General features: G+C 43.4%; 1 protein-coding gene across 5 annotated transcripts in view; it reads left to right on the top strand.

The window, feature by feature from the left end:
* Nucleotides 1-24,083, top strand: part of CEMIP (cell migration inducing hyaluronidase 1) — a 172,905-nt gene that overhangs the window by 86,492 nt on the left and 62,330 nt on the right. For 3 of the 5 annotated variants that reach the window (XM_081838723.1, XM_081838722.1, XM_081838721.1), the window contains exons 2-3: nt 12,481-12,587; nt 21,007-21,156. In XM_081838723.1, the coding sequence (XP_081694849.1) occupies nt 12,530-12,587; nt 21,007-21,156 (208 nt within the window). In that variant the 5' untranslated portion in view covers nt 12,481-12,529. Of the gene's footprint in view, nt 1-221; nt 653-1,702; nt 2,792-12,480; nt 12,588-21,006; nt 21,157-24,083 lie in introns of those variants that run through there. The other 2 variants (XM_081838724.1, XM_081838720.1) reach the window with 2 other exon arrangements.

The following is a 24,083-nucleotide window of genomic DNA, read 5'->3' as shown; positions in this document are numbered from 1 at the left end:
CTGCTCCAACAAAGCGCTTGTCTTGCAAAAAGCAAGCACCAAGACTTCTTCCAAACACATTTTTATTCAAGGTCGCAGTCTGTTTCCACGATCTTAATCTCGCAGCTGTGAAGTCCCCAAGTAGACTGCAGCAACAATTTGACAAGCTCCCTCTAGAGGAGACAATTTCTATTTGTGTCCGCCTTTTTAAAGCATGTCCAACAAAAGTTACACATCCATCCCTCCTCCATCCAGGCCAAAGCTCTCAAAGAGCACACAAGAGATATGGCCTGGGTGTCCCAAGGACTTGACAGACCTACGGGGGCACATTTGAGCCCTGGGACAAAGGCTTCCTGACCCCTGCCTTTAAAAGACAGAGAAATATCCTGTTCATTTTAAGCTGAACTGTTGTTGGCCAAAGTTTGGCTCCCTGGTGGTGAGTAAGTTCCCCTCTTGAGCTGGCCGTCTTGCCTGCCCGCCTGACATCATTCCACTGACTTGCTTCCAAACCACGGCACACCAATTGCTAACGCGACTCCAAAGTGTGTCAAATAAAACAGGGTTCCTCCCCCCCCCCCGAGTGCTGTGTGGCAGAAGGACACCTGAGAACTGCCAGAAAGGAAACAGATTGAGGAAGGGAAGGAGAACCCAAGAGGGATTTGCTGAACAGCAGGTAAGGGAACTGTTTTTCTTCTTCTTTTCCCCTCTTTTAAGTATTTTTAGTTCTGGAGAGAGCTATCAGAGGAGACCTTGGACATATGATAACCCAAGACATTTTGCATATTTGCACTCCAGGCTTAATACTGCTGTTATATCAGCTTCCTATTTCGTACACTGTGTGCTACGATAGCCCAGCAGTAATTGTACATCCATCACAATAAATGTGTCACTGCTGACAGAAATGGGAATTCCTAAATGTACCGTATCTCGGGAGTATTTAGAGGTGGTGGTGGAAACCAAACGATGTGGGGCACAGAATATGCATTCTTCAAATACTTCCATGCCCACTACGAATATATACCCATTTTATACCTGTTTTGACTTTTCGCGCCTTTGGCCAAATAAAATCCATGGTATTCTTATTTAGGCAGGGTGCTGCTTGATTTGCAGCAATGAGCAGCTGTCGTTGATTGTTTTTAAACTCTGTGGCCTGAAAAGCTTCAGCTGCGGTTTCTGCAGAGAAAACCTCTTATAATAAAGGTCAAATGCAAGCAAGCTTTCTTCACTGAACTGGGTACCTAGCTCCCAAGCCAGGTAAGTGAGGCAGCATGGCTGCACTGTACACTAAAAGGAATTTGAAATTCTACACCAAGAAATCCTGAATTCTGTGATCTCTGTGTTCAAATGATTCAGATGAGTTTCGTAACATCCTGTAGAATTCTGCTTGTGTTTGTCATGGGGAGAGCTGAGCAAATCTGTCGATTTTGGTTCTTCTCAGTTTCTCATTTTTTTCCCGTTGATATGAAATTCAGGTCTCCACATTTCCAGATCACTTTGAGATTTATTTACTTTTCTGATTCCTCATGAAAATTCATCAGCATTTTTGTGTAAGTTTCTCCTAAAGTATATATTTTTGTAAGCAATTTTGCCCAATATGCACATTTTTGCAAAGCATTTCCCCCTTAATGTTTATATATTCCTAATATAATGCATTTTTAAAACTTATTTCCACTTATGCATACTTTGCTGTTTTTTAAAAAAGAAATATGCCTTGTGTGCACATTATTTGACTGAAGAAGCGCATTGCAAAATTCATAGGTGTAAATTTTGAAGAACAGCTGTGTTCCATTCTGCGTATTGTTTCAGAAAGTTCAAATTAGGTAAATTTGCCTTTAAATAGGCACTGAATTGAATTTCTTCCCCCATCTCTATCATGGTAGGATGCAGAAAACTCTGTAGGCTGTAGGAGCTCTACCATTGGACATAGGGCTAAAATGTGCTCAGTCTCTCCTGAGTTCTGAGGTTCCTTCAGACATTGCCCACATGCTTTCAAGCCTACGTCCATAGCCTTGAGGACCAGAAGTGTTGTTTTTTTAAGGAAACAAAACCTAGAGGTGCTTAGAATGCTATATTTTGCATCTAATAACCAGTTTCGTGCAACTGTAGAAAACCCACAAACCTGCCAATTACTTATTTCCTTGTCACATGGCAACCAATCTGAGCAGCTCCAGATTTTTGCCTACATGTTTCCAAGAAGACATTTTTTGCTGCTACCATCATGTCAGGAAACATAACAATTTTATCCTAACCGTGACACAGAAATTGATTTTTTGTGTTGAAGGTGGAAGCGGTGGGGAGGAGAGAAATCATACTTAAACAAAGCACTCCTGGGTTTAAACTGAGACAAAACTGTTCTAAAGCATATTTTGTGATAACACCCCCTCTTTTTTTTTTGCTATGTCTGAGAAGCCTGCCCTCCACTCACCAGTGTGATATTGCCCTAAAATTTCCTTCCAAGGCAAAGGCAGAAGAGCTGGCAGCGCAGAAGCAGAAGGAACAATAAGCTTGACCTTCTGGAAAATTACATATGGACTAAATCCTCCCGAAAAGAGGGGGGAGGCCAGGTGAGGTGAGCCACACGTAAACAAGGCTGGTGCCACCAAGGCACAAAGGAAAACAACCAGGGCCCCACCCTCCTTCATAAAAGCAAGCAGTTGCAGGAGCAGGGAATGGCAGATGGGTTCAGCTGCTAACCTGCTGGGCCACTGCTGGAAAGGCAATTGTTGGGCCGAGTAGGAAAAAATAATCTCTTGATCCACAAAGAACCGATGGAGGAGGCCCAAATGCAGCTGAGCTGTCAGGAAGATCACAGGTACTCTTCAAGCTGTTACCTGTCTGTCTGCAATGAATTTGATTTTCTGACTAGATTAGGACTGTGTCTGGCTTCTGATCTCCAGAAGTTTTTGTTTTTATCTTAGCCACGGATGGGAATCCATTGGTGCCAAGTTAGGTAGGGGTCAGGGATAAAGTTGTCCAGCTTTCGTTTAAAGCCAAATTGATCAGATTTGCAGTTTTTGGAACAATACACCACCTTGCAGAATTCACACTTCTCTGAATTTTGCAATGCCGTTCTCCAACCAAATGCATGTAGTGAGGGGAACTGTGCATAAAAATATGCTCTGGAAAATAACATACAAAAATGTATTATATTAGGATTAATTGCTTGGGGGGGAATGTGTACCTTTGTCAAAACTGCATACAGGAATGTACTTATTAGGAGAATTCACGCATTTGGAAAAAATGTTGGTGAACGCTCATGGTTTTTGTAAAAAACAAAATGTGAATTGCTGCGGAAATGTGCAGACCTGAATTTAACGTGGGTTAAATGAGAAACTGCGTGAACCAAAATGGACAGATCCTTCCACCCCCACGTGCCAAAATTGTCTTTTGGAGCCCAGCATGTACGGGCCTAGATAATATCAGTGGTCTGATGCAAGACATATCCAGGGCAGAACATCTTCTGCTTCTGTTTGAACAGCTGCATCTCCCCCAGTACTGGTTGGCTAAAGTAATTTGAGCAAGTGAACTCAGGTTAATTGGTTTAATTTTAAAATCAAAGCTTATTGTCAATGCGTTTTTTGTTTGATATTGAAGAATTCAGAGCAAACCTATTGAGCACCCACTTTCCCTGAATAGCTCAAATCCGGCAGATGTAGAGGAAGGAGGACAGGAACCAGCACATTTGGGTGCTATGGGTTTTTAATTTATACAATTAACCCTGCTAATTTGTCCTTCGGAATAGGGAGAGGGTTGAGATCTCACACTGCAGTCGTTTTATATCAGGAGATTGACACCTGCAGTAAACAGCTGTTGAAGGTCCCTGACTAACTGCTTCCTGTATCTACTTTTAGCATTGTCTGCTAATATTTGCTCTTTGGACAGATCCCAACAGCTGGGAATCTTTTCAAAGCGAGCCTCTAGCCAGAAGAGGAGATGTAAATCCCACTCTCGCTGTTGCCAAACAGCTTTTTAATGGCTAAGTTTTGCTTTCTTTCTGCCGAGTGGAGAATTTGCAGCTGGAACTGGAGAGACCTTCAAGATTTTCACTGTGCTGGCTGCATGATAAGCCTGCCACTTTTTTTCTTTCTTTTTTAAAAAGCCTTTTAAAGTGCTGCCTTGGAGGCAGAAATGAAGCTGATGTTGCTTTCCCTATCACTGCATTTCCATGCTGGAAAAAGCACCACTCTCTGCCTCCCGAGAAGCTAAAGGTACAGCTCCCACAACAGCTACATTCTACTTTCGCTGTTGGAGTGAATAGGCCTCTTAATGCCTGTTGCCGGGAATTCACAGTGCAGAAAATGCTGTTGCACTCAGATCCCGCTTGTGGGCTTCCTGCTGACAATGGATTGGCTACTGTGTGACTAGACAGGCCATTGCCCTGATGTAGCAGGCCTCTTTTTGTATTGTTATGATTCTGCATTCATCCCCTCACTCTTGCCATGGTTTGCATGCTTGGAGAAGGCAGGTAGGGAGGAAGGAAAAAGCAGCCCAGGAAGCTCATGGCGGGAGGGCAACAATGGGCTCTGCAACTGCATGGTCTTCCCTAGGGATCCTTTCCAAATTCCCTATCTCTGTATTCTCCGTAAGGAAGTGTCTCTAAATTAACATGCTGCTGATAACGCTAAGATTGCAGGTTCGATCCCCATATAGGATGGCTGCAGTTGTACTAGATCAGGCATGTTCATAGTCCATTTGGGGGGGGGGCATAATCTGGCCCACTGGTCAGTTTAATCCGGACCCCCTGTGGCAGTTCATTTCCTGGGGTAAAATCCTAAAAAAAAAAGCTCAACAACTTCAACCCTAAAACCAGTGTGGTGTAGTGGTTAAGCCAGTGTGGTGTAGTGGTTAAGAGCGGTGGACTCGTATTCTGGTGAACCGGGTTTGCTTCCCCGCTCCTCCACCTGCAGCTGCTGGGTGACCTTGGGCTAGTCACACTTCTTTGAAGTCTCTCAGCCCCACTCACCTCACAGAATGTTTGTTGTGGAGGAGGAAGGGAAAGGAGAATGTTAGCCACTTAGGGTAGTGATAAAGCTGGATATCAAATCCAAACTCTTCTTCTTCTAAAAAAAAGGCTAAACAACGTTAAACTCAAAGAAAACTCAACAACTTCAAGCCAAAAAAGGTCAACAACATTGGCTGGCTCTTTGGTCGGCCCTCAGGGCCCTTCACTTCATCAAATCTGGCCCTCTTTGAAGAAAGTTTAGACACCCCTGAACTAGATGTTACTCAGGGTCCCATTCGACTCTACAATTCTATTATTCTAAGTGGTACTACAGCATGGATCTGGGTCTTGGAGCTCACTGATATTCACCCCTTACTAGTTGGCCTGGTAAGAGAAAGGGGTTGATACATTTGGGTGCTATGAGGGCGGTTTAGTAGATATTATAAACCCACCAATCTATTTAGTTCTGCTTTGAGCAGGAAGTGGTGGGAAACTTCAAACGACAGTGCAGATTCCTCTGCTGAGTGTTTTTCCATGTGTGAGTGTACACACACACACACACACACACACAGGAGAGAGATGCAAACAAACAAGTATTTGATAGGATTTATTTCATGCCTTAAGGTTCTAGAGAGGCTTACAGTATAAACACACAATATCAAGATGATTTTAAAAATGTATGTCTACCATTGATCATGGCCAAATTTGGTTACTCGGGAATCGTTTTCTATATTCTGCTGTTTGATATAGTTTTTTCTTGCCAGTCAATGCAAACTTCATTTTTAAAAGCAAGCCAGCAGCAGGACATGTAGCAAGTGTCCCGGCAAAGGTTGAAACTCAGCAGTTATGTAAGGTCTGGCTTCTGTCGTTCATCACATGTTTCTGCCATCTGAAGTCGTGCTGAACGCTTGAAAACAAGAAAGTTGTCTGTGAGTGGCTAAACAATGGACAAATGAGAATAATCGAGGTTCTGTTTCATTATTTTAATTAGGGATGGGCAAGCGTCAGGCTGATTGTCCTGAAAATGAATTAGACTTTTAAAAAAGTATTCTCACTTTAAGTTCTCGTCTCCCTCCATCTCAAAGCAACCATTTGGGAGGGGAAACTTGACTTGGAGAAAAGCTGGGGTAACAGGAGGTGGCAGAGGGCTCCCAGGGACACAGAATCAAGCTCCATGCTCCCTGACAGGAAACAACTACTTAAGGCAGGCATAGATAGGCAAACTTGGCCCTCCAGATGTTTTGGGACTACAATTCCCATCATCCCTGACCACTGTTCCTGTTAGCTAGGGATCATGGGAGTTGTAGTCCCAAAACATCTGGAGGGCCAAGTTTGCCTATGCCTGACTTAGGGCTTTATAGGCCTTGTACCTGGCATTACATGGGAGTTGTAAGAAACAACAACAACAAAAATCTGTGCAGCTTTGTAATCAGTGGTTAAAATCAGTGCATTTCAGTCCACCATCTTAATATAAAATGGCACCCAATCGTATCCAAACACATGAAAACCCGCTTCTTCCATTTCAGGAACCATCATGCAAAATAGAGATTCAAAGGGTGCCTTTTCATGTAGTATATATTGCACAAATCTTATTGTTGTAAACCTCTTTGATTATTTTATGACATAGTGGCAGTGCTTTTTTTCTAAAAATATGTTTAGGGGTACTCTCATTTTGACTCAAGGAAATCACAGTTTTATAGTTCAGATCAGGGAAAATAAATACAGTAAATGGACAAAAGTAAAAAATGTTTAGGGGTATGCATCCCACTGCGTCCCCCCCCCCCCCAGAAAAAAGCACTGCATAGTGGTATATAAATATTTTTTATATAGCAATGTGCTCACTGCGGCAAGAGGGCAAGTTAGTGTGCTTGTTCAGTTTTGGCCCTTCTATATAATATTTTTTAAATATATGGCCAGCTGATGACAGAAATGATTACTTCACTGTAGATCTTAATAGCAGGGCAGCAGTTCAAGTTAAGATAAAATGCAGTTGCTTTATTTCCACACGACTCTGGAGTCGTAAGGCTTAAGAAAACGGCCAGCTGGCAATATTCTGAAATTCTTCTTGGCTTTAGGTGCTGATAAATAGAAGAGTTAGGGTTTTGTTTTTCCCCAGTTTGAAAGAATGCAATTACTCTCCCCCCCCCCCAAATCAAATACTTATGCATGACTCTAAACTAGTACTGTCAGTCTTTTGCCTGAAGTGTGTGTCTTGTTTGCCAAAGAATAATGTCACGGCCCCTTCAACATAGTGGCCAGTCTAATGCAAAACCCAACAAACTCCTCTTGTGTGGGGTTAAAGGTAAAGGGTAAAGGGACCATTAGGTCCAGTCGTGACCGACTCTGCGGTTGCGGCGCTCATCTCACTTTATTGGCCGAGGGAGCTGGCGTACAGCTTCTGGGTCATGTGGCCAGCATGACGAACCAGAGCAGCGCACAGAAACGCCGGTTACCTTTCTGCCAGAGCGGTACCTATTTATCTACTTGCACTTTGACGTGCTCTTGAACTGCTAGGTTGGCAGGAGAAGGGACCAAGCAACGGGAACTCACTCCGTTTCGGGGATTCGGACCGCCGACCTTCTGATTGGCAAGTCCTAGGTTCTGTGGTTTAACCCACAGTGCCACCCGCATCCCTGTGTAGGGTTACCATCTCTTTAATGGCTAGAACAGTCTTTATCAACTTGGTGCCATCCAGATGTTTTGAACTAGAGCTCCCACCAGCCCACCATAGGGTGATGGGAGGGTTTGCCTCTCGACTGATAATGAAAGCAAGATGAATAGTGGACATAAACACCCAAAGAGGAATAATGTACTGTAGTGACCTAGCCTAGGTTGCTGAGCTTTTGGGGGGAACATCAGAGAGTGTGTGTGTGTGTTTAGGCTTTTAAAAAATGGATTTCAAAAGCATTTAAAAAAATAAATAAATAAAAATCACCCTGCTTGCCATGCATCTGGGATTACCTGACCATTTTGCCGATTTGTCTTCCACTGCCTCCCGCAGTTTGGTCAAACACATGCTGGTAGCTTCGAGAACACTGTCCAACCATCTCGTCCTCTGTCGTCCCCTTCTCCTTGTGCCCTCCATCTTTCCCAGCATCAGGGTCTTTTCCAGGGAGTCTGCTCTTCTCATGAGGTGGCCAAAGTACTGGAGCCTCAGCTTCAGGATCTGTCCTTCCAGTGAGCACTCAGGGCTGATTTCCTTAAGAATGGATAGGTTGGATCTTCTTGCAGTCCATGGGACTTTCAAGAGTCTCCTCCAGCTTGAATAACTCAGAGAAGCTATGAACTATGCTGAGCAGGTTCCTGGATATGGCAGCCCTAACCTAGCCACTTCAATTCCCTGTTGAGCTCAAATCTCCATCAGGATGGGGTTGTCTCCCTAGAAATGGACTGGACAAAAACTGAAACTAAGGAAGAGAGACTACCCGTAACCCTTTTAAAATTGGTGGAAAGCTTTAATTTGATTGACATATGGAGATTTAAACACCCACAAGACAGGGAATTCGCTTCTTTCTCAGAACCAAATCAGTCTACCAGAAGAATCGACTCAGTGTTGATATTTCCAGGGTCCAACATATTCTCCCTGAATGATCTAAAATCAGTGGTAGAGCACATGCAAAAAGGACCCAGATCCCATCTGGCATCTCCAGAAGGAACTACAAAATGTTCCTAATTAATACCCTGGAGAGCCACTTGCCAGTCCATGTAGACCTGTGTAAGAACTGTTGTAAAACAGGATCTCTCTCTGGCTCTGCATTTTTCCTTATCAACACAAGGGTTGGTGACCATGAGGACAGGGAGGGCAGAAGGCAGAAAGCCCCGCAAGTAGGTGGAGCTTAAGCCATTGATAGGCAGAGACCCTTCATTCTTGCTTTCTCCCCATCTTATATATTTTCTGAGAATCCTCCGGAAAAATAATCTCTCAGAGGACCTGCTGATGGCATTTTAGCATTGTACGGTTGAGAGTGTATTAACTTATGGTCTGTGTGTGTGGTTTGGGAGCTGCACAGTCAGGGAAAAAACAATGCTGTCCAGGGTTGTAAAGACTGCGGAGAGAATAACTGGGTGCACTCTTCCCACCTTGGATCAAATCTATGCTTCCAGGTGCCATAAGAAAGCTGCAGAGATAGCACAGGATAGTGTGCACCCCAGAAATGATCTCTTTCAGCTTCTGCCTTCTGGAAGAAGGTACAGGGTTATAAAGACTAGGACTAGCCACCTGAGAAACAGTTTCTATCCAAATGCGATTTTGGTTTTAAACGCAGTGTAAGGTTGTCTCTATGTGAGTATAGTGTATTCAGTTATGGGGTATCAGACTTTTTAGGGGCTAACAAGGCTGGGATAGTTGGGATAGCAGGCTTGTTGGTTTTTGAATGTCTGATATAGATTTTTTCCATTCCAATTTCGTTGTTCTGTATGGGACAATGACAATAAAGATTATCGTATTGTATCTTCCTACCTGTTTATTCCCCCCCCCCCAAGCCAACACGTGACACTAAGGAGAAAGGGAGCTGACAGCCTGGTTCGACCCCAGGAAGAGGTTGTTAAGAGGCAGGCGGGTGGAGACTGGCTGACGGAATACTGAGATTGATGGGGCAGTACCCCATTTGCCATAACAGACCACCCTGCCCAAGGACAAGTTGTGAAGGCCTCCAGTTTTACTATTTTGTATGCTAAGAAGGCACTGGCACATGGGTGGCGCTGTGGGTTAAACCACAGAGCCTAGGACTTGCTGATCGAAAGGTCGGCGGTTTGAATCCCCGCGCTGGGGTGAGCTCCCGTTGCTCGGTCCCTGCTCCTGTCAACCTTGCAATTTGAAAGCACCTCAAAGTGCGAGTAGATAAATAGGAACCGCTCCGGCGGGAAGGTAAATGGCGTTTCTGTGTGCTGCGCTGGTGCTGGCTCGCCAGCTGCAGCTTAGTCACGCTGGCCACGTGACCCAGAAGCTGTCTTCGGACAAGCGCCGGCTCCCGGCCTCTTGAGCGAGATGAGCGCACAACCCCAGAGTTGGGCACGACTGGACCTGTTGGTCAGGGGTACCTTTACCTTTACCTTTAAGAAGGCACTATCCAAACTTCTGCTCACACTCGCACAGCACATTTGCCAAAAGTAAAGTGCCCGCAAACGATCTACATTTAAAGTGGTGTGGTAGTGTGTATCATAATGAATCATAACGTTTTGCCTATATGCAGTATGTCAAACTGAAGTAATATTTGGAAAAAAAAATTGGCCAGTGTTAACGGTGGCTGATGTGCTTTAGGGTAATTGCAGCAAAGTCTTGTTATAAGATCCTTGGCTTACTGAATGTCAACACTGTTAAAACGTTGGCTGTGCACTTGGTTTCTGCACAGTCCTATTAATTTCCCCCTGCATTTTGATTCCCTTAAAGTGTAAAACTGGGCACAGTAGCTTTCTACCCATTTTGTGTGTGCTTTCACTGACTTCTCCTCCTGCTCAGCGCTTCCCTAACTAGCTTTATGGCATCCTTTTATTTAATTGCCACATCTCTGCTAGCCTAAAGACTGCAGCACCTGTCAAGGAGCATCAGGGCTGAGGCCACTCGGAGGTTTCACCTCTTGCGATGTTACAATCATGAAAAGCACAAAAGGGCTTTATTTATTTTTAAAGTGTACACTGGTGGTGGCCCGGGAGAGGTGGCGGGAGCATTTTGAAAAGTTGTGAATGAGGGAAGAGCAATTTTGACCCCAATCTTATCTCTATACAGTGGTACCTCGGGTTAAGTACTTAATTTGTTCCATTGTGTATTGCTTTGTAATGATTTGTTGGGTCTCTGGACCGTAATAAAGATTGATGATGATGATGACTTAATTCATTCCAGAGGTCCATTCTTAACCTGAAACTGTTCTTAACCTGAAGCACCACTTTAGCTAATGGGGCCTCCCACTGCCAATGCGCCATCGCTGTGCAATTCCTTTTCTCATCCTGAAGCAAAGTTCTCAACCTGAGGTAATATTTCTGGGTTAGCGGAGTCTGTAACCTAAAGCGTATGTAACCCAAGGTACCACTGTATAGCAAATTCTGGTTTGCATCCTACTTTATTCGTTTTATACTTGAGGGGATGGCTTCCTCCCCATCATACTGTCCACAACAAGTTAAGATCTGCCCCCCCCCCAAAAAAAAATTTGTATGGGTGCACCCACCATCTTGACAGTGTGTTGGGTTAGGGAAATGCCTTCTCTATCATTTTTCCCTATTTGTGAGACTTGTTTGTGGGACCCAGGGAAGTTCACATGCCTCCTAGGTTGTTTCCAGACAACTTGTTTGTTGAGCATTTTGTCCTGATTTGTCTACAAGGAGGTTAGACTGTGCCAGTTATTTCTTGAGCTTTCATTCTGATTTGTTGGTGGGGTGGTTATACAATGTTGTGTTAAGGTGGAGCCCAAAACAACTTCCATTTGCTGGTATGTAATTGAATCCTGTGAGAAAATAGGGACATTTCAGAGTGTCCTTACACTAAAGTCTTTCAGGCATCAGGTGATCTTTACCACTCTTAACTGTATTTAAAGCATTTTAACTGTTTTAGAATACTTTGCAAGTGAGGGACAGGGTATTATGGATGTGTATGCTGCCCTGGGTTTCTTTGGGAAGAAAGGTGTGATATAAATTCAATGAATAATAAAATAATAATAATTTTGATTTCCCTGAGCTTTTAACCTCCGATGCATTTTCTTTTTTAAAAAAAATCTGCTGTGATTTATACTGTTGTCAGTAGTGGTTCTCCTCATTATTACTTTTATGAGGTATTGTCATCTGCCCAGGAAATGAATAAACCTGTCTTGAACCTCCTGGCATTAATTGCTTTAATTCTTATGCTGTTTTAATGGGCTTGTTTTATTTCACATTTTAATTTTGGAGATTTCGCCGAATGTTTTGATGGAATTTTTTCATTGCGTATTTTAAGGAATGTATGTTTGTATTTTATTTTATTTTTTGTAATTGGTTTTACACTTTGTAAGTTGCTTAGAAACCACTTTGGCAATGAAGCGGTATATAAATGAATATGACTCCTACTAATAAATACTTTTTAAAAAACAAAAAAACCCCTACACACACAAACACAGTGTTGTGATTTCATTTGCATTGTTGTAACCAGTTAACTGGATTCTCCCGAATGCTTGCTTGTGTGGTTGTGAAGTCTGGCTGCTGTTGCTTGTTGTTTTGTGGTGTGTATGCACATCTTCAAGCTGACACTAGTTTGTCAAATTTGAACCTTGGCATAATTTTTACTGAGTTTTTCTTCCTTCCTTCCTTACATGCTGAGCTGTATCACTTGTGTTCTCCATGCCGCATTCCTCGCTCATGTTATCTTAAGCCTGCATAAAAGTTAAGAGTGAGGTGTGGTATGGAAAGCACACTTGTTGTCTTAGCTCTGCTGAGTCAAGAAAAGGGATAAACCAATATAGGCTTAGTCATACAATCAAGCCTAACCTTACCTCATTTTATTTTATTTAAAATAAATAACTAAATGTCCATACCTGTGCAAAAAAACGAAGCATTCTCAAACTGCTTTTCTTCCTCACCCCCGCTCCTTTTTACAGGTCTTCAGAAGACAAGGGATATCTTCAAAGAGCATTTCCACACCCAAACATGTTCCTGACCAGCTGCTTAGTGGCCTTGGTATTTATGCTCCCTGCTATACAAATGGGTAAGTCTGGATGGATTTAATTGAATGGCCACAATATTCGTTTTATTTTCCACATTTTGTGTTCTGCTCGCGCTCTCTCTCTCTCTCTCTCTCTCTCTATATATATATATATATATATCGTGAGGGGTTCTTAAGTCAGGCTGCAAATAAAACTTTAAAAAAATGTTTGTGTATATAATAAAAATTAATAATTTTATTATTTGCAGCCCGCCCATCTGACTGGGTTTTCCCAGCCACTCTGGGCGGCTTCCAGCACATACAAAAACATAATAAAACATTATAACATTAAAAACTTCCCATTTAATTTAATAAGTGAAATATGATGGGATTCATAAATTGCACATAACCCCAAAGTGCTAGGAACGCCCTCCTTTTTATTTATTTGCTTGTTTCAAAAAATGACAACTACAATGACACACACACACACAAATCTTTTTTTAAAATTGGCACATAAATATTAATAGAGTTTTATTCTGGAAAGGGAGAGTCACCTGTTTTGCTCCCCCCCCCCGCCCCAGCAGATAATTCAAAAAGCTTAAAGGTATTTGTATGGGTCTCTGTAGTTTCTCAGTCACTGGGCAGCTTTAAAACTCATCTCAGGGCCAAAACAGCTTTAAAGTTCCTCTAAGTTCATGTTTTTCTAAATTTACACGGATGGTACGGGTGCTCAAGCCATTAAATATGGAGTGCTAGAGTTTGTTTCAGTGAAAATGCTGCTTATCCCATAGGTTCAAAGTGGGTGGATTAGGATTTTAAAGTACCTCCCCCTACAACTCATCACTCCCTCAAACCCCCAAAACCTGCATATTATTGAACATATTTTTCTTTTGTCTTCCTTGGTTTCTATTCTTCATGTCTTCCATTGTGGAGCTCAGGGTGACATTTGTGGGGCCACTGTGAGGTGTCTCATCCAGACCCAGACCAGACCCAGTCCTGCTTCGTTTCAGCAAAGTTTCTGCTGTACAGTGGTACCTTGGGTTACAGACACTTCAGGTTATAGACTCCACTAACCCAGAAATAGTACCTCGGGTTAAGAACTTTGCTTCAGGATGAGAACAGAAATTGCACAGCGGCGGTGCATCGACAGTGGAAGGCGCCATTAGCTAAAGTGGTACCTCAGGTTAAGAACAGTTTCAGGTTAAGAGCGGACCTCCAGAACGAATTAAGTTCTTAACCCAAGGTACCACTGTATCTACTCTTTAGAACAGAGGTTTTCAACCTTTTTGAGTCCACGGATCCCTTGACCAGCGACATTTTTTCTGAGGCACCCCTGTGGGGCCCAAGAGCTCAGTTATGTCACCCCTTGCCTGCAGAGCTGGCAGCCTCTCACCCTTCTTCAAACACCCTTCCTTGTGGAGGGTTCCCTCAGCCTCCTCTCCCTGCTCTTTGGGAGTCCTCTGCCACCCCTGGTCTCTGAGCTACCCACCCCCTCCCCAAATAGAGGTGCCTCCCAGAGGCATCATTCGCCTTCGGAGCATATAGCCAGGGCTGCTGCAATAAACATCATCCAGCCCAGATGCTGAGGTCCAGCGCTGAGGGCCTTCTGGCGGTTCCCTCGCTGCAAGAAGTGAGGTTACAGGGAACCAGGCAGAGGGCCTTCTTGGTGGTGGTGCCCACCCTGTGGAACACCCTCCCAGCAGATGTCAAGGCAATAAACAACTATTTTATTTTTAAGACAACTTCCTGTTTACGGAAGCTTTTAATGTCTGATGCTGTATTGTTTTTAATATTTGCTTGGAAGCCGCCCAGAGTGGCTGGGGAAACCCAGCCAGATAGGCGGGGTATAAATAATAATAAATTATTATATTATGCAAGACTTTGGGAGACAGAGATGTGAGAGGGCAGAGGAGGAGGGAGGGAAGAGGGACAGAGACCAGGGTTGCCCATGGCACCCCTGACCATCATTCTAGGCACCCCAGGGTGCCACGACACACTGGTTGAAAACCACTGCTTTAGAACAGGAGGTGCTCTGCAGGTGTTTCAGAACTCCCAATTCCCATCATCCCCAGCCTGTGCGGGTGATGGACAGGGAAGAGGGAAAATGAAGTCCATCAACATCAGTTGCTTCCTCCCTGCCTTTAGAACATGCCCTGTTTTCATGAGACACATTTCCAGAAATGAACGCTCAGAATTCAAAATTGCTACTCTCTGTCTAACTACCTGTTTTCCTTCTCGTGCTCAGGAAGTTTTCATCAGGAAGCAAAAAACAACAACTAATGCTATACTCGGGCCCATTGTTTCTGATCCTTGCTCAATGACAGAGGAGGGATAGAATACAACCTGACCTAGGAGAAGGGAGAGAAGAGGAAATTTGCAGCTGGGTGTGAAATTTCATCTGTGATGGAGGAGAGATGCAGAGATGCAGCTTGTAAAACTGTCTCTCTCCCTGGCAGAGAGCAGGCAGTCAGTTCTTTGATTTGCTTCCTAAGCCCTAACCACCCGCCGTCTGTGTTAGGTGAAATTCTCTCATGCAGTTCTTGAATTATTTGCTGAAGCTGTCATTACTATAGGCTATTAAAACTGTCCCTTCTGCTCATACAGCTGTGCATCTCCTTCTAGGAGCCCGAACAGGTGTTCCCTGAATTATTTTTATAGCCCAGTCAACAGAGCATCTAATCTTCCTTTCATTAGTTTGTTCCTTAATGATCCCTTTAGCTCAACACTCGGTTTCCAAGAGCAGCCAGGCAGATGCCAAAAAGGAAATTTAAAAGAGGACACAAGGGGGAGACCCAGCTCCTGAAGTTTTTGGCCCCTGGTATTCGGAGTTTGTCTAACACTGGGCATAGTACAGTGGTACCTCGGGATACAGACGCTTCAGGTTACAAACGCTTCAGGTTACAGACTCCGCTAACCCAGAAAAAGTACCTCGGGTTAAGAACTTTGCTTCAGGATGAGAACAGAAATTGTGTGGCAGTGGCACAGCGGCAGCGGGAGGCCCCATTAGCTAAAGTGGTACCTCAGGTTAAGAACAGTTTTAGGTTAAGAATGGGCCTCTGGAACGAATTAAGTTCTTAACCTGAGGTACCCCTGTATCTATAATTTAGGAAGCCAGGTGTGGAAGTGCGGGACACCCAAATATAATGCAGTAGTTTCAGAATACTCTAGGTTTGCAAAAGTATATCTTTTTTTCATTTTTTAAAAATATGAAAAAAATTATTCCACATATAACAACATCATACAGATAACCTAGCTTCTGGGTTAAGCTGGGATGTTGCATTGCATAGTATATATATTTTTTTAGTAAAAGGCGAAAGATTTATACGATCTGAAGAGAAACCAGATGGGCGTAAAGCCGAATAAACATTTTTGAATAGGAGTATATATATATATATTTGTAATGTGTTATTTTGGTAGGAATCTGTGAACTCTCTGGACCTTTGCATGTTGAGGCTGTCAGTCGAAGGTAAGAAGGAAAACAAAGGGGGGATATTTGTGGTAACCTGGAGAGGAGGATTAGGGTGTGCGACAAATGAGATTTGTTTTATTCACTTATTTATATATTTCAGAGTTAAATCCTGCTCTTCTTTCCCAAAGGGAATCCAGGGCATCTTGCAGTGATAAAATTACAAAAAACAATTCAAAACAATATTGTAATATTTTGAATTCAGCGGTTAAAACCAGCCTAATGAAATATATTAAAACTGACCTGCAGAATTGCGCAAGGGGAATGCTGATCAAAGCCAACCATTAATATTTTACAGGACAGAAATTAACACAATGAAAGTCGGTTTGGGTTTTGTTCTGCTATTTACTTACTATTTTTAAATTACTGGAAGTTAGAAACATTTCCGGATTTATTTTAAATCACTCAAAGATCTACTAAGAGATCCCGTGTCCATGCCTGTTCTATGGAACTCATAAGAACGTATGAACTCTGACCTTTAGAGCTGAGCGAAGGTGGATTCAGTCGAGAAACCACAGGCTAGGAAATGGACTGATCCCTTTCCAGGGTCTCTTTCAGCCCTGGACTTGTTTGTTTTTTTGGAATGTGACAGGAAACTCAATGCAGATGGAGAGAGTTTGTTTAGAATTCTCAATTTATCTTTCCAATGGCACAAGAAAAGAAAAGAAAAACACACACAGCAGTAGGACTCTTGTCAGTCACAGAATTTCCTGAATAGTTGCAGTGGAAAGTATTTACAGGGCAAAAGAATGAAATGTGATCCTCCTTTCAGAGAGACTTGGCAGGGAGGAATTGGAGTTGGTTGTCAGGTTAATTTTAAAGGACACATCTGGGCCATATAATTAAAGCACCTCGATAACACTTTAAACAGTCATGGCTCCCCCCCCCCAATAATTCTGGGAACTGTAGTTTGTTAAGGGTGCTGTGAGTCACCGGGAGACCCCTATTCCCCTCCCAGAGCTACAGTTCCCAGAGTTCCCTGGGAAAAGGGACTGATTAAGGCACTCTGGGAATCCATTGATTCCAGTAAGTCTACTCTGAGCATGTTGGGTGTCGATCTCTAATTCAGTTTGCGCATTTGAAAGCGCACTGGCTCCCAACCACAGCTCACTGCCAATCCAAATAGTAAACTATCAGAACAATGCAGTCCTAAGCATGTTTAAGTAAAGGTAAAGGGACCCCTGACCATTAGGTCCAGTCATGACCGACTCTGGGGTTGCGGCGCTCATCTAGCTTCATTGGCCGAGGGAGCCAGCGTACAGCTTCCGGGTCATGTGGCCAGCATGACTAAGCTGCTTCTGGCGAACCAGAGCAGTGCACGGAAACGCTGTTTACCTTCCCACCGGAGCGGTACCTATTTATCTACTTGCACTTTGACGTGCTTTCAAACTGCTAGGTTGGCAGGAGCAGGGACCGAGCAATGGGAGCTCACCCCGTCACGGGGATTCGAACTGCCGACCTTCTGATCGGCAAGCCCTAGGCTCTGTGGTTTAACCCACAGTGCCACCCACGTCCCTTTTACTTGGAAGTAATTCCCACTGTGCTCAGCAGAGCTGATTCCCAGCAAAGTGTACAGAGAATTGTAGACTGAACATGTGTTGAGTTGCACCGGATCTTCTTTAAGTGGAGTATGACATGCACTGAGGGTCCTTATACAGTACAGTGGTACTGCAGGTTAAGAACTTAATTCGTTCTGGAGCTCCATTCTTAACCTGAAACTGTTCTTAACCTGAAGCACCACTTTAGCTAATGGGGCCTCCCGCTGCTGCCGTGCCACCGCTGCGCTATTACTGTTCTCATCCTGAAGCAAATTTCTTAACCCGAGGTACAATTTCTGGGTTAGTGGAGTCTGTAACCTGAAGCGTCTGTAACCTGAAGAGTCTGTAACCCGAGGTACCACTGTACTTGTACTTCAAAGACCATACTCATAAAAATAGGACAAAGCCATTTCCCGTCCCTGGGGAGATGACATTGTGCGCTGGGAGCAAGCCCTCCCCACGAAGATGGGGCGGGATAGCCCCTGCGCCATTGGTTGGTCCTAAGCTGTGTCAACCCAGGGCTGTCCAATCCGGACGGTCCAGGGGCATGGTGCGGGCTATTTAAACTGCCCACGGCCAAGGGCAAGTTCCTTTTCTCCCTGCTTGGACAGTTCTCTCCCCCCACTTAGGTTAGGCTCTTTATCTCCTGACCTTGCTATGGACTTCGGTTAGTCGCCTGTTTTTAAACAGGGGCCTGGTAGGAATTTTTTTCCGCTTGGCAAATTGGTATCGGCCATTTGATTTTTCGCAATTCGTCACAACTTTGTAAGGTTTGGCGGTTAGGCATTGGGGTATTAGGTTGAAGACGAGGGGAGGTAGTGGCCAACATCTACCCCTCCTATTTCAAGGGTATTCCGTTAAAGGAATCTGAGGGGTGTGGTCCCTGTCCGAAGCCCCAGACGGGGGGCTAGGGCCATGGCACGACCCCTAGCGGTGACCCTGGGGGAGTTCCTAGTCGATGTGCATCAGCAGGCCTCCCCTTCTGTTGATTAACCCTTCCAAGACTCCTGCAGACGGGCAGGTGTCAGATATAGCCGTGTGGTTTCCAATGCCTAAGCCAATACCACTCACATTCTGTAACCAACAAAGTTGTGGCCTTTTTCGTCCATTAACCTAAAATACTGTTTCATGTGCCTTTATTCCACTTCCTGGGAGGGTTTGAGACCTTGCCACACAATGAAGATTGATTCTATGGAACGCCCAGTTATGGATCATTTTGACTATTAAGTCTTTTCCAAATATGTCCCAATTAGTTCTAAGTCATTGAAAAAGGTTTTCAAAGAAATATTCCTTGGGAAGTGTGCCCAAAGGACCCCCCCCCCCCCCGTTCAGCTTACTTACTGATCAGCGAAAATAATTCTTACCAGCTCCTGATGAACAATTAGATTTTTTGGGGACCTATTCTCCAAAGAAAATTGCTTTGAGAACACTTTCCCAAGGACTTGGGACTAATTGGGAAATATTTGAAAAAGGCTTGGCAGTTGAAACAGATCCATAACTGCTTGTTCCTTAGTATTCTGTTCATTGTTCTATTTTCATGTGTTAGTTCTTCCAAGTACATTGCGAGTATATTTATATATTGGTAGGTTTTACTGCTTGCTTCTTTAAGTACAGCCAGTTCCACTGCGAGATTAAATATGCTTAAGCATTCTTGGTTTTTATTTAAAGAGAAAGATTACAGTCCACTTAATAAAACGTCTGCTTCAGAAGCCAATAGGAAAGAGGTTAAATTGTAAAGTTTAGGGTGCATAGCAGACAAAGAATAAACTTCAGGGTTTCTGTGTGTGTACATGTGTAGCCCGTGAGGTTGCTTTGTCATTGGTATAGACAGTACTGAGTGAGACGGACTAATGTTCTTCCACCTGGGGTTCACAGAAGTGGACTACAACTCCCATCATCCTTCACCATTGCACTAAGCTGGCTATGGATGATGGGGGACCCCAGGTTGAAGAACACTGACCTACAGGCTTCCTTCTCCCTGCCCTACCTGGAGATGCTGAGGACTGGACTTGGGTCTTTCTGCATGCACAGCAGGTGTTCTACCATAGAGCAATGGTCCTTCCCCAAAGAGAAAGAGGTGGCAGAAGTGGGGTGGTGGAACCGGGAGTGTGAGAATAGGGTTATGAAATATTACACAAAGTGGTGTCGATGTTCAGCTGTAAAAATGTTGAATGGTATGTGGTTAGAGTGTTGGACTAGAGAACAGTGGCAAGAAAAATTGATGGACTATGTGGAACTGGCAAAATTGACACATAAACTATGTGACAAGGACAACTGTGACTTTAAAGAAGAATGGGAACCTTTTACAAAGTACTTAAAGAAACAACAAAATGAATTGGACTCCTTGGCAGGTTTTGAATAAACACACATAAATTTATTTGTTAACATAATAGATGGATAATTTAGAGAGATTTTTACATTTTTTTAATATGCAGAGAACAATATGTGATGATAAATCAGAGAGGGGAGCTGAGGGAAGTCGTAGGGTGGAGGGGGCATGTGGGAGGGGGAGGGGAAAATGGGGGGGGGAGTATAATGGTTGAAATAATTTGTTATGTGAAAATAATCAAAAAAATAAATAAAAAAAGAGTGGTTTAGGGTTCAAATCCCCAATCAGCCACGAAGCTCACTGGGTGACCTCTGGCCAGTTACCGTCTCTCATTCTAACCTAATGGGCTGGGCTGTTGTTAGGATAAAATGAAGATGGGGTAATAATAAATAATAATAATAAATTTTTATTTATACCCCGCCCTCCCCGGCCAAGACCGGGCTCAGGGCGGCTAACACTGAATATAAATACAGTAAAAACATTTATAAAACAACAACAGTTGATTAAAATATAAGTTAGAATACAGCTTAAAATGCAGCCTCATTTTAGTGGTAGCCTATAGATCAAAGCCATAAGGGGAGAAAACGTCAGATATTCACCGGGGCCAACAATTCATGCTGGTCCTACATGGGCCAGGAAAAAGAGCCAAGGGAAAATTTATATACAAATCCCATATAAGAGGTTCCATCAAAAAAATAAATGAGAGGGGGGGGGTTAGACTGAGTCCAGCCCAAAGGCCAGGCAGAACAGCTCCATCTTGCAGGCCCTGCGGAAAGATGTCAAATCCGGCAGGGTCCTGATCTCCTGCGGTAGGGCATTCCACTAGGCCGGGGCCAGAGCTGAAAAGGCCCTGGCCCTGGTTGAGGCCAATCTAACCTCTTTGGGGCTCAGGACTTCCAAAGTGTTGTTATTTATGGACCTTAAGGTGGGGCATTCCAGGAGAGGTGGTCCAGTAGGTACGAGGGTCCTAGGTATGAGGGTTGAGCCACATATGGCACCTTAAGCTCCTTGGAGGAAATGTGGGGTGAAAGAACAATAATACCGTGATGAACCAGGCCTTTTGCCTGCCAAATGTGGTGTCATTTTACCCATTGGCCTAGTGACAGACAAATTCATGTCGTTCACCGTTTCCTTTGCTTGTCCCTGCAGGAGCGGCCTCATCCTGTCCTGACCTGGATCCAGAGCTGGAACTCTGGAACCCCGGGCATGACGAAGATAACCAGGTGAACATCAGCAAAGGCCGGAAGCTCCTTTTATCATCTTCTGCCACAGTCCATTCCATCAACATCACAAATGGAGGTAAGCTTAGCTTGACAAAAACAAAGTTAATAGTTGGGTAAATTGGCTGTGGCCTTGGAGGGAAGCCTATGGAAAAAAATAAAATAAAATTTCAAAGCAGCTTACACACACTCAGGATTGAATGCTTCACCTCTACACACACATACATGAAAATAAATCCACTTAATAGGCAGCGTCTCCAGGAGAAACCCAGCTTTGGGATGTTGCGGTGCAAGAGATTTGATCGGCTATGTTGTGTGCATCTGAACTTGTTTTGCTTTTCTGGCTGGGGAAATTGCAAAGGCGACCCAACATGTTTGATCACTGCTGCTTGGTGACTTCCTCTTTCGACGCCTTGCTAATTATGCACTGTGCATGTAATTACAAGATGGGGCAGAGGCACAAACTGCTATAAAAAGGCACCCTGGTGCTGTCAGCCGTGGCTGGTAGCGTCAACCAACGCTATCCATGTGAGCTTTTTGCTTCTCTGCTTGTCGAACAACATGGCTCGCGTTGCATCAGTCGATTTGCATGGAGGAGGACTTGGAGAGGATTAGTACTGCCCTGGACGCACTCTGCCATGCTGCCTTTCAAACTCTGATTCAAAGGTCTTACTCGCAATGTTGAAATAGACTCTTATTCTGTCCTTGAGACTGACCAATGCTTCTTTGCCTTTGTTGAGCAGGGCCAACATTAAGAAGCAAGGCCAGGGATTCTGTGCCAACAGCTTAAAGCAGAATTGAGCACTTTGAAACTCTCTGCTTTCAGAGGATTTATTTATTTTTAAACAAGTTTCTTGTCTTTATGGCAAAGTGTGAAACTATTTGCCTCCTGAAATTGCAAGAGGTTGGTTTGGCGAGTGGGAGGTACTGAGTAAGACTTCCTATGATGTGATGGTAGATTTCTCCTCCCTGTGACTATCGGAAGCAAAATAACATATCTATATAATTTAATATTTGTTGGTGTCAGAATTCAGGTTTTCTTAGTGCAAAACAGACACTGAATCAGGGCTATAAGAAAGGCATAGGCAAACTCCGGCCCTCCAGATGTTTGGGACTACAATTCCCATCATCCCTAGCAAACAGGACCAGTGGTTAGGGAGGATGGGAATTGTAGTCCCAAACATCTGGAGGGCTGGAGTTTGCCTATGCCTGCTTTAAGCCATGGGCTGAAGAAGAAAACAGCCCTGATGTTCCCAAGGTGCAAATATCGAGGTTCGAAAGCAGATTGCATAGATGTATTCACAGGGGGGAAAGGTGTTAATCCATCTCAGGCAGCAAAATGGTTGGGGCTGGCCCTGACAATGCCACATTCACATGTGAAACGTGTTTTCTAACCTGTACTGAAAGTTTGAGATACACAGAGATACAAAGATTTCCTTTGTCCGTGGAAATCTTTGTCTGACTCAATATAAGGCAGCTTCCAATATACCTACAGCAGATTTTTTAAAAAATTAAAAAATCAGAAAGGACCCAATATGGGGTTTTTCTTTTTTTTAAAAAAAAATAATTTTTATTGGGTTTTTACATTTTATAACAACAGACACACACACAAAGACAAAGACAAACAAACACACAGATACAATTACATACCCTAAGTTTCTTTACCCACTTTCATTGACTTCCCCCCACCCCCTCCTCTTACATCCCAATTCCAAAATTAATTCAGCAAGTTCTTACCTAACCTCTTAAAGATATTCACATTGCTTTTAAAAATTAAAATCTTTTGTTTATCTGTATTCAACTATCCAATTCTCTTATAATCATTAATTTCTTTTTTTTTTAAGGTCGATCTAACTTCCCCTTCACAAATTTTCCCTTTATTATATTAATTATAGGTCACATTGACCAAGTAAAACAAAACATAACATTTTATAATTCTATTCTCTCCCCCCCCTGCCCCGGTTTCTGTCCCTTCCTAGACAAATGTCCAGAAAACAAACAAAAAAATATTTCTAGCCCGGATTCCTCACGTCCGAGGCGTCTGATTCTCTGTCAGTCCCTCTCTGCCAGCTATATTGGTAGTCCTCTTTGATGGTCCTAAGACCCCGAAGAAGTTCAGTCAGAGTCAGATCATATTTTCTTTCATTCAGAATGTTGAAGAGTGTTTGCTGCGAAAGACCATCTAGTTTTCCATACTCAAGAGAAAAGTCCCAATCATATTGCTTTGTTCTTTCTAGTTTTAATATTCCAAGTACTCCAGGGGCTTCTCTCTTCTTCTTTCTCATCTTTCGCAGATCTGTAATCCAGAGGTCTTCTTGCTCATACTCTAACGCTGCAGATTTCTGGTTGATATTTTCCACTTGTAGTGTCTGAACTCCTTCTTTTTTCTCTGTCAATTCCAAAGGCATCTCTTCCTGCTCAGCTGCAGAATTTTTATCGTACATCTCCTTTGTGCATTCAGCAGAGTTGTTTGTTTCAGGATTCAAGGTCATAAAAACTTTACTCAGAGCCATACTCTGCTCCTGCAGGATTCCCACGAGAAAAAACATTTTTTCTATCTCCGCCAGTAATTTTCCCTCTGCAGCCATTGTAATGTCACTAATTCCCCCTAGGGGGCTTTCAGTTATTTAGTAGTCCTTTTCCAATAATCTGTTACTTTGTTGTTATCAATACTTTATTTCCAATCGCCTCAGTCCAAATGTATCAGCTTTAATTCCACGAGTTATTAAATAGCAAAATTCTTTACTTTGTCCGCCCGTTTGACAGCTTCTTTGACAGCTGTCAAACTCCTTTCACTTCTTCCTCCGGGACCCAAATAGGACACTCCCGGGTTTTTTTGGCGGGGATACACACAAGTTCCAAATTCCCTTTCTCTCCAGCACAAAAATCTTGTTCTATCAAATTTGTGAGAAACTTTTAAATCCTCAAAACAGTATTCATTCCGCCTTAATTCTCCGTTCCTTGCTTTAAAACGTCTATAAGTAGAGGGGGTGCGGACTTCCCTTT

Source organism: Podarcis erhardii (genome assembly GCF_964252035.2).
Source record: "Podarcis erhardii genome assembly, chromosome: 14".
NCBI classification, from domain to species: domain Eukaryota; kingdom Metazoa; phylum Chordata; class Lepidosauria; order Squamata; family Lacertidae; genus Podarcis; species Podarcis erhardii.
The sequence above is the reverse complement of the archived record's forward strand: the minus strand, read 5'-3'. Positions and strand labels throughout refer to the sequence as shown.